Below are 10,760 nucleotides of genomic sequence, written 5' to 3'. Positions count from 1 at the left end.
ATAAAGAAGAGCCCCGATTTCTCCTGACCAAATCCCTATTCGACGAGAAGTACGAGGGAATCGGTGAAACTGTGTTACAGCCGCTCATGTACCAAAAAGTGTCCTGTCAATTCGCTGCGGCAGATTGGCGCCGATGCGGTGCGCGGATGCAGCAGCCAGATGTCGCTCTGCACAAACTGACCAATCTTCACTTTCTTTGCCGACCAAGCAGACCCCCCCCCCCCCCCCCACCACCACCACCACCTTGGCATTTAGAAGTCAACGTAATGTTACATTTTTAGTAACCATAAAACGCTAATTGATCGAGACGATTCTCCAGACTGTTCATTAATCGTCTGATTTGCCTTACGTGAAATGACCTCAGTGGGAGCCCAGCCGGGGTGGAGCGCCTCACGTGGACCTGCAACTTTGTGAATGAAGCGCAGCGAGCAGGGGGAGGAGGATGGAGCGAGGGAGGGGAGGGGAGGAGAAGGGGGGCAGCCGCCTCAGCCCCCCCCCCCCAACCCAGCCCAGCCCCTGCGCTCATTGGCACACTGCCCCCGGCTTCAGATTTATGATTGGCAGCTTGTTGACGATCTTACACCCACTCACTGAACACACACACACTCAGAGCCGGCGACGCTGGATATAAAAAGGATGGGCGGCGGGCAGGCGACGGCACCAGAGTTTTAAAACAACAACAAAAAAAGCCGAGTCAAAGAAGAAACTTGCCTCCTCGCGGAAAACAAAAAGAAAAGTGAGTCTGAAGGTAAGAGGGAGCATTTTGACAAATGTGCAAACGCTGTGTTGTCCGCGCTACTTCGCTCGGCTGCCTTTCCCTTGCACTTTTTTTTTGCAATTGCGTCGTAAACGTTTATGTGTTTTAAGTAATCCGTTTGGAAAGCAATCTCTCTCAATCTGTTTTTGCGAGTTTATAACCAGAGATTTGCAGGTTTGGCTGAATGTCAGCATGCCCACCACATTAACTTTTGTTCACCAGTGTCAAAATTTATAATGTAGCCAATACCAGACCTGACCAGAGCGTCTGATAGTTTTAAAAAAAAATTTAGCTTAAGATTTGCTTTATTTCCGCCTTTCAATAGTACTTTAGCATCGCTTGGAAATGATTTGGATGACCATATTTCACACAAAGCTAATCTGCAAATCACCATTGCCTGCATCAGATTTAGCAAATGTAAAAAAAAACACGTTTTGCAAGGTTTATTTACACACAGGTTTGAAAGAACTTTTTTTGCAGGAACATATTGTATTGATTTTTCCAGTGATGCTTCCACGCCCCGCTTTCCTTCAGCTGTTTTACTTCGATCAGGAATTTTAAGCGTGCCGTTTGGAGTTCTGAAGCCAGCAGAAAGGTAGTCTCCCTGGAGACCAGCGTGGCTCAAACGGGGAGGCTAGATTGTGCATTCTGAGTAAATTATTCCAACAATATCCCAGGATTATAGAGGCGTCATTATTTGGCGGAACTTTTATCTCCTTGCAGCGAGATCTAATACCATCAGCGGCATTGATAATCCATTGCACAATCCATCACTTAACTGGGTAAGTGCTGTCAAGTTTCATCGATTGAGCAATAATTCTTGTCTCTTTCGGTCCAGCTTTTGACTTTGCCGAGTTTGGTGAACCGCAAATTGCCTTTTTTTCCCTGTGTAATACCTTTTTGTGTGTCTCTATCTATATGTTTAATTCATTTGTTAAATGAGTTGGGTACCACATCACCACTTTTAGCCCGGAAAGAGTAGGAAACGAACAAGCGTAATTTGCCTGAAGTAATGCCTTTGTGCCTCCGAGTGGCGCTCTCGAGTGACATTATTTCGAAAGGTGCTTTGCAATGGAATACCGATGGATTGGGTAAAATCATGCCTTTGTCTTTCCCTCAGAAACATGGTTCTGCTGAAGATCTCCGCTTTCCTTGTGGTCTATGCTGTTTTTGTATGTCAGATAAACAGCTCCCATGCAGTCCCCCTCAGGTAGGCAGCGGGAATACAGTAATCTGCATTTCCCCGTGTACATAGTTTCGGTCGGGTTTCTATTGGGGGGAATGACATCAGCTTATTATATATAGCATCCACGTTTCATCTTGGCAACTTGCTGTTGACTGAAATGTGGTCAGATCAGTAAAGTCCATCACCATCCGAAACACGTGAGAGGTGAAATCGGAAGGAAGTGAAGGTTAATCGCGTGTTCGGATTCACTTTGAGGATTGTTTTAGATATTCCCACATTGACACAGTAATGTGTCCCTGCTTTTATTAATGACTTTATCCTTGTGCCATGTCACAAGGCAGAAAACAACATAGGAGATAGAATTTTGAAAACATCGAGTCAGGTAGAGGTGGAAAAGGAAAGTTTAAAAGAGAACTCAAAATATCCAGGTTTATTAAATGGTTCGCTGTAATTGGGATTATTGTCAAATATGGCGCGCACAATTACTTTGGTGCTCAAGTTTAGCGGGAGAAAGAGGTCGCATTTATATGGAATTTCACAGCGCCTGTTAGGTACTTTCGATCACTATCAGAATTTTGGGAGCAGCAAAATCCAGTGCGATTCATTTAGCAATGAGTTTAATAACCAGATAATCTGCTTTCAGTGATGCGGATTGAATGATTTTCTACATCCACATGAAGACAGGGAGGGAAGGAGAGGGTATTTCACAGTGGAATGACAGTAGTATGCCCTACAGCGCATTACCCCTGCAGTGGAGTGACGGTCTGGATTGTGCACTCAAATCCCTGGAATGAAGCTGGAACGCTGAGTCAGCTGGGCCAGTGCTCCACCAGTGAGCCAAGTACTTTAACAGTAATACATCAAACACCGACTAGTAGCATAACCGATGCAACATGAACAAATCTGGTTTCTTGCAGCGATTTTTAAATGGTCAGGGTGACAATGACAGGGTCGCCCCCCCCCCCCCCACCCCGTCACACTGTATCAGTTATGTTTGCACTAAAGTCCAGGTTTTTATACTCCGGCAACAATAGAATGGCAACGCGGGCGGCCCGCTGGCACAGTGGTTAGCACTGCTGCCTCACAGCGTCAGGGACATGGCCTTGGGTGACTGTGTGGAGGTTGCACTTTCTCCCCGTGTCTGCGTGGGTCTCCTCCCACAGTCCAAAAATGTGCAGGTTAGGTGGGGATATGGGGATAGGGCGAGGGAGTGGACCCAGAGGGTTGGTGCAGACTCCATGCGCTGTAAAAGTTCTGCAGTCTATTCGTTGAATTGCATATAGAGACAAACTCACTGTGAGGTTCTGATTTAGATCTGTGCTGGAGTCATCTTCAGACAGGGTGGCGCTCAATGATTACGAAGTTCGACGATTGCTGAATGCGCTAGTGAAGGAGTTCATGCAGATGATGGCCGAGGAACTGGAGCAACAAGTACCCGATGCCAATAGGTAAAGTAATGTGTTCATTAAGATTTGTTTTTGAAAGGGGAAGGGACTCGGTCAGCGTTTATTGCCCATCCCTCCAGAAAATGGCGGTGAACTGTCTTCTTGAACCGCTGCAGCCCACATGTGGTGTAGGTACACCCACTGTGCTGTTAGGGAGGGAGTGTCAGCCTTTCACTAAAATTCTAGCTATGGTTGAGTGATGTTGTTTGAGGAATAACGATTATTATATAATCCAAATAGTGTATTGTGAACTTTGTTCTAAGAGTAGAGTCACTTCTATCAGCCGATGTTGATTAGCAAGGATCAGATACATTGCTTTCTCATGTAACAATCGCCGCCAAGTTTTGGTATATAATGTGCAATTAATTTGTTTTCCCGTGACTCAACCAGAACTATCTGACCTAAATCACCACAATGGGGTTCATTAGATTTTGAGGAAAATCAATAGCTTGTTTTTAAAGGAGGATTGTGATCAAAAGGTATGTCTTGAATCAGTGACAACATCTGTTGTAAAGGGAAGTTCAGTTCTATGTCTTACCCTTGCATGGGAGAAATGATGTTGGAGTTAAGTTATGCCTGAGTATGAAACGAATGCTTGAGGGGATGCAACTGTGATGCATGTTCATTAAACATATGAGGGCGGGGTTCGTTTCGGCACTTGGTTCTGAATGCATGAATAGACTTTACAAAAAGTTGTCATTCTAAGTTTGGAGCCGACGAGAAAAGCATGGCCAATCCTTTTTTTTGCAAGTCTCCTGGATACAATACCGGGTATCCAGCATTATACTGTGAATGGTAATTTCTTCAGTGCAGATACTTATTGCATGTAACAGTTGCTTGTTTGTTACATAAGACGGTCAAGTTATGCCTTCACATGTCTCTTAAGTGCATGACCCCGCATGTGTTATTATGAGGTTTTTTTTTGCATGTTTTTTCTGCAGCTTGGATAGATCCATTGTCAAACGGTGCACGAGTCTGAGCACTTGTGTGGTGGGAAAGTTGTCCCAGGAGTTGCACAAGTTGCAAACCATCCAACGCACTGACGTAGGAGCGACAACCCCTGGCAAGAAGAGGGGCATTCTCCCGGAACTGGAAAATGAACGCTATGCAAACTACAGGGAGCCATTTGAAAGCAACTAATCGTTTCCTGTGATGCATGAATATTAAATGCTTGAAGGATAAACAGCCCGATAAAGTGCTATGTTTTTCTTTTCGCCTGAATTTATGACGGAAGAATGCTGGTCATGGACATAAATTAGAATAGCACATTCACCTTAATAAGCAATTGCTTTAGTTTTGAAATTGATTTTCTCATAATAGCTTTGCTGCCTTCTGTGGCTATGCAGTGTGTCATTAAATGAATGCTTCTTCGTGCATGACATGGGTCTTTGTTCAATAAACTTATTTTTCTACCTGGAACATTTTTAAAGTAATATTATGTATTCGCCTGAAGGTACACCGATTGACTCAGGAATGTAATGGTTTCACTTTTTGACATTCTCATTTCTGATGAGACGAGAAACTTTATAGTTAAAAGTCGTTTCTACTCTCATGTATGTTGAATCGCAACGGAACAATATAAGTAATGGCATTCAGCGGCAACTTTAACACACGAGCTATTTATTTTAATTTTAGACAATTCTAAGGCAAATGACTCATTGCAGTGTTGAACACTCTGCAGTATTCTGCGAAATGAAATGAAAATCGCTTATTTTCACGAGTAGGCTTCAAATGAAGTTACTGTGAAAAGCCCCTAGTCGCCACATTCCAGCACCTGTTCGGGGAGGCTGGTACGGGAATCGAACAGTGCGGCTGGCCTACTTGGTCTGCTTTCAAAGCCAGCGATTTAGCCCTGTACTAAACAGCCCCTTCAATTTGTGTAACCTTCAATTTGACTTAATTAGGGTCCGATGAAAATACATTTTAAAACATTTCTGATCAAGTAAAAAAATAATTTTTTACTTTTAATGCCTTTTTTTCCAGTTAGGCCGTTTGGCCCACGTCGATCCTCTAGTTGAAGGATCTTCCTCTGCTGCATCAGATCAGATCTTGTCGAGTTGATCAGAGTGGATGGATTTAAAATCCTGAAAGCTCTGGAAATGCCAAACGCACTGCCACAGTAAATTGCCAAATGGATTAGATTGCGGGCACAGTTGACCACAAGAAATGGACATTACAGCTTGCAATTTCAGACATTGTTTTGACTAGCTGTGGTGTATCCATTTCAACCAGTCTCAATTACATTTTATAATTCAATATTGTCATTATTACCCCCGCTGTACATAAGGTAAAGATAGATAGTTTTTTTGAAGAATAAAGGGATTAAGGGTTATGGTGTTCCGGCCGGAAAGTGGAGCTGAGTCCACAAAAGATCTGCCATGATCGCATTGAATGGTGGAGCAGGCTCGAGGGGCCAGATGGCCTACTCCTGCACCTAGTTCTTGTGTTCTTATACCCGTGTTGTTGTGCGTGGCCATTGTCTTATTTGTTTCTACATTCGATACTTTTGTGCCCCTTCGGCCCCTCAGAGTTATTCAGTGGGAGCCGCTGTCTGGCTTAAGGCCCTAGATTTGTGGCCAGAAGCCAAGGCTGCTCATGTGCAGCACAATGTTAGTAATTATGTAAATTACATGTTAGCACTGAACTATACATGCCGGGCATCCGAGCCAAGAGTTGAGTGCCTTCCGGTCGTTTACAATGATGCATAACTTATCGAACTCAATAAAGAGGGGATAGAAGATTTGCTTTCCTTAAAGGAAACCCCAAATAAACAGACGATGAAGGAATAGATGATATTCTAATCGGATTAGATAGAGCAGAGTAGGAGGGGTGAGGTGCAAATACCGACATATTGCTGTCCTGTACAGATTTTATATCGATATAAAACAGTTACCATGTATGATCTCTTTACCCCGGATCTGCAGACTCCGAGTCTTTCAGCAGCAATGGACTGAAGGGGAAAGCTGGAAAAGGTTAATGTTTCGTCCCCTGGGGGTATGCATTTAAGCTGATGAATATTTTTGTCTCCATCTGTGAAGCAGTGTCCCTCTGGAGAAGCGAGCCTGCAAAACGGCCACCTGCGCGACTCACCGCCTGGCTGACTTCCTCAGCCGGACCGGAGGCATGGGCAACAGCGACTTCGTCCCGACCGACGTAGGGGCCAACGCCTTCGGAAGGCGAAGGAGAAACGTCCAGATGTAGATTATTCAGGGAACTGGTAATGAGCCGCTTCCCAGCTGTTCGCGAACCTTGTACCCACAGCACCGATATGTGCATGTTCCTGTGTAAATAGTCTTAACGCGGATGTCAATGGGCAACAAGAAGCAATTCGCACCTTCCCGCCACACTTACCTGTTGCTAGTTATCTGGTTCCCCCTGATGTTTCAAACTTAATGGATCACCTCAGTTGCAGCTTTGCACCTTACCGAGAATTGTTTTTGCACAGCCTCGGTTTAATAAATGTTAAAAGTTTCTCCAGTATAATATTTGATTCCATTTTTGATTCCAATCAAAATGTCGCGCTTTGCGGTACATTGGAGTTGACTGCAGTGTTTGTTTTAAAATGTGCACTAATCCCGAAGACTATTTATAGTGACCCTGATACCAACCTCACTAATTTCTAACTGCTTCTGTTCAGCTTTATTTACCCATACCATTTATAACCGTTTCATGGGGATAGCCATTGTCAACTGGGAGTCAAAAGCAATTCTATGAAGCAACTGTTGCATATTTTTGGCGTGTGTAAAGACAACTATAATACTTTTCAAATGTGCTGACCACATAGGATTACTTTGAATCGCGCCTTCAATACACGTTGCCGATATATTCCACACAACTCCTGGATTCCTACTCCAATACTCTACATACAATACACAGATGATGATAAGTCTGATCTGAAGATAATACAAAGTTAGAACAGTGCTCAATCAGTACAGGTTGTCAAATGAACCGTACCGCGAAACAAGAGCACTCATCTGATGAAGGAGCTACATTTCGAAAGCTCGTGATTCCAAACAAACCTGTTGGACTTTAACCTGATGTTGTAAGACTTCTTACTGTGCTCACCCCAACCCAACGCCGGTATCGCCACATCAAAAGCAGAAAGTGCTGGACAATGGAGCAGGTGGGACAGCATCTGTGGAGAGAACAGAGCTAAGGTTTCAAAACGTCTCTCAGACCTTCTGATTGTCCAGCGTTTTCTGTTTTTGTTTCAGATCCTTGCGTCCGTCGTAATTTGCTTGTATATTAGTGTATCGCTAAACTTCTATAATACTGTTAAATACACACACAAAAAACTCCCACAAGTTGAAAAGTTTTCGTAAGTGGACACTATTCAGAAAATGCTCCCTAACCTGGTGGTATCCTGCAGAAGAACGCAGTAAATAGTTACAAAGTGCTGAGTCTTGTATTTTATGTGCCTTCCAGGCAGACAGCGGTCACTGACGAGGCAAAGTTCTTTCACTCCCGATTAGATGTCGCTTGGCTCGCTTCCTTCATAGCAGAGGCACGGAGAACAATGAAGATTGGACATGTTTACCTCGCATCGTCTTCACGTTACAGTCCAGACTCATCCGTTTTGTCCCGATCCCCCATCCTGTTAATCCTCGTTACGATTATGTAAAAGCACTTCCGAAATGTATCGTGCAGCAAAATTGACTTTTACATTGCATTATGTTTTATATCCAATTATATTTGAAATAAAAGTGGTGGTATATATATATATTCTATTATTTAATAACGCTTGGGCACAATGTGCAATGCAATGTGACTTCCAGCTCTGTGCTGTTAGAACTTGGTCTCGACAGCACTCTTCAGTATCTCGGGGATATAGTTAAATGTTGCCTCTCAAGGCATGTATGTAATATACTTTGTGTTGTGCCTTGATGTAAAACGCCATAAATTACATGATTGTACAGTATATTAATGACATCTTAAATATTGTATCAATTGTGAAAACCGCAAGATTAAAATATTTTCGATACATTGACGTCGCGACGCTTTAATTGGACGGAATCTTGCATAGACTGAACTTGGAGCCAACGAGGTCGTGCTCCTGAGTTAACGGCAGTGACGTATGCCCTCTCCTGATTGGCTCCTGTAAGCAGCAAATCAGAATGAACCTTTCATTGTAGGCAACCCTCAGTTTCAGTTCAAGCTTTTGAACAAATAAAATGGATACTAATGACACAGAATTATAACTGAATGTCCATTGGCACATTCCTTTCGTAATACTTAACGCCGAATATTGCCCACCATTCCACCTGGCTCTCTGGACTGAGAGGTACACTGTCCATGGTTTTTACTCAGTGAGGTCAGCTCAGCTTCAAATGCTTCAGTTTCACATGAAATCACATCCTGCTGCTGGCGCCTTCCATTAGGGATTAGGCTGGGCGGCCCCTACATTTTTCCCAGCTGGCACAGACACCAGCACTGTCAGAGGTGCAGTTTGTCAAATTAAATGTTGAAGTGAGGTCCTGCCTGTCCTCTCAGTTGGATATAAAATATCCCAGGGCAGCATTTCAAAGAAGAGGAAGGGAATCCCTCAACCAACATCACAAATATTCAAGTCATATCACATTGCTCTTCATTTCAAAAATACTTCATTGGCTGTAAATTGCTCTGGGTTTGGAAGGTGGGGTGGGTGGCATGGTGTGGAGCGTGGTGGGGACAGATCAGCAGTTGTGAAAGGGGTGTTGGTGGGGGAGCGCCAGTTGATGTGCTTGGTGGTGGGGCGTCAGTTGATGTGATTGGTGGGGGGGGGGGTCAGTTGATGTGATTGCTGGGGGGGTCAGTTGATGTGCTTGGTGGGGTGGTCATTTGATGTACTTGGTGGGGGGTGTCAGTTGATGTACTTGGTGGGGGAGGGTCAGTAGTTGTGAAATGTGCAACACAACTGCAGGTATTTATTTTCTATTCTCGAACAATTAATTCCAATGAGTGAAACTTATAATTCATACCGTGGGTAATATATGGTAGCACTGTGGTTAGCACTGTTTTTTCACAGCGCCAGGGTCGATTCCCGGTTTGAGTCACTGTCTATGCGGAGTCTGCACGTTCTCCATGTGTCTGTGTGGGTTTCTTCTGGGTGATCCGGTTTCCTCCCACAAGTCCCGAAAGTCATGCTATTAGGTAATTTGGACATTCCCTGAATTCTCCCTCTGTGTAGCCGAACAGGTGCCAGAATGTGGCGACTAGGGCATTTTCACAGTAACTTCATTGCAGTGTTAATGTAAGTCTACTTGTGACACTAATAAAGATTATTATTATGTAGATGTATGAACTCTCTCCCTAAAAACAAATACTTACAAAAGGGCTTCTGATGTATATATTTGTCTAGTAAGGAGTAATAATCACATGGTATAGAACAAGATACAACCCCCTGGCAAATGGACTTCAAGAGAAAGCGCAAGTTTATTAAATATAAACTTTACTAAACAGACCAAAGGCCAGCACTAAAATAATCCGCTTGACGAAAAAGCCAAGGGTTTCTTTAATTAAAATGTGTATCCCAGTTCAGACTGACAACCAATTTTGATGTATTTGGCATATAGTTATTGTTGCATTTACACTTTAGCACACAGCAACTGTCACTCACTATAGCTTTGACAAAGTGCCGTCCAGACTCAAAACATTAGCTCCCTTTTCTCTCCACAGATGCTGTGAGTCCTGCTGAGACTGTCCAGTGTTTCCTGTTTTTGTCACTCACTGGACTGAACAAAAGGCAGTTGATGTTGCTTGGCTGGATTTGATTTAGGAAATATTCTATCCCCATGTCTGGGCATTGATTTGGGTCGAATTGCCTCCAAAAAGTTGTACATCTCAGGGAGTTCTCCAAGTTGTCCTAAGTAACAATCATGAAAGGCCATCATTGGGCAGCATGGTGGCACAGTGGTTAGCATTGCTGCCTACGGTGCTGAGAACCTGGGTTCAAATCCCGTCCCTGGGTCACTGTCTGTGGAGTTTGCATGTTCTCCCCGTGTCTGCGTAGGTTTCGCCCCCACAACCCAAAAGATGTGCAGGATAGGTCCATTGGCCACACTAAATTGCTCCTTAATTGGAACAGGTAATTGAGTACTCTAAATTTTATTTTTTTTTAAATGAAAGGCACCATTTTTTATGGGGTTGCTTTGCTCTTCCACTGAAGTTATGATGGAGAGGTAGAAATCCAGCCCTTAAAAGTTTAGACAGGAGAGTGTCCAGAGGTCCAGTGAATTTCTTGCAGTTTGACAAGCATATTTGACACCTAATTGGATCCTGATGTCAAACCAGTGGAGTGCCAGCATATTCCCTCAAGAAGTGTCAATCTGGATTGAGGTTGTGCACTTGTTCTGGGTTTGCAATGCTTTCTGGCATCAGTGTTTTGCATGGATAC

The 10,760-nt window shown here is 43.7% G+C and overlaps 1 protein-coding gene across 5 annotated transcripts; it reads left to right on the top strand.

Annotated features, from left to right (window-relative positions):
- Positions 1-583: 583 nt before the first annotated feature.
- calca (calcitonin/calcitonin-related polypeptide, alpha) lies at positions 584-8,375 on the top strand. 5 transcript variants are annotated; one of them, XM_038808092.1, is made up of 5 exons: positions 584-748; positions 1,878-1,967; positions 3,257-3,391; positions 6,427-6,605; positions 7,814-8,375. In XM_038808092.1, exons 2-4 carry the CDS (start codon positions 1,882-1,884, stop codon positions 6,587-6,589), a joined length of 384 nt encoding a protein of 127 aa, XP_038664020.1. In that variant the 5' UTR covers positions 584-748; positions 1,878-1,881; the 3' UTR covers positions 6,590-6,605; positions 7,814-8,375. The 5 variants fall into 5 exon arrangements, with proteins under 5 accessions (XP_038664020.1, XP_038664021.1, XP_038664016.1 ...); XM_038808093.1 differs by having other exon boundaries at positions 585-748; positions 6,430-6,605; XM_038808088.1 differs by lacking the exons at positions 6,427-6,605; positions 7,814-8,375 and adding an exon at positions 4,330-4,807 and having other exon boundaries at positions 589-748.
- Positions 8,376-10,760: the final 2,385 nt, after the last annotated feature.

The sequence above is a fragment of the Scyliorhinus canicula genome, chromosome 9 (genome assembly GCF_902713615.1).
Source record: "Scyliorhinus canicula chromosome 9, sScyCan1.1, whole genome shotgun sequence".
NCBI lineage: Eukaryota > Metazoa > Chordata > Chondrichthyes > Carcharhiniformes > Scyliorhinidae > Scyliorhinus > Scyliorhinus canicula.
This window is presented reverse-complemented; position numbering and strand designations above follow the sequence as displayed.

What these genes read in the sequence shown, in the direction of transcription:
- calca (XM_038808088.1), top strand. Translation starts at nt 1,882, where the DNA reads ATGGTTCTGCTGAAGATCTCCGCTTTCCTTGTGGTCTATGCTGTTTTT. An exon ending in TCCCATGCAGTCCCCCTCAG is followed by an intron (nt 1,968 to 3,256) that starts GTAGGCAGCGGG and finishes GTTCTGATTTAG; the next exon opens with ATCTGTGCTGGAGTCATCTT. An exon ending in CAAGTACCCGATGCCAATAG is followed by an intron (nt 3,392 to 4,329) that starts GTAAAGTAATGT and finishes TTTTTTCTGCAG; the next exon opens with CTTGGATAGATCCATTGTCA.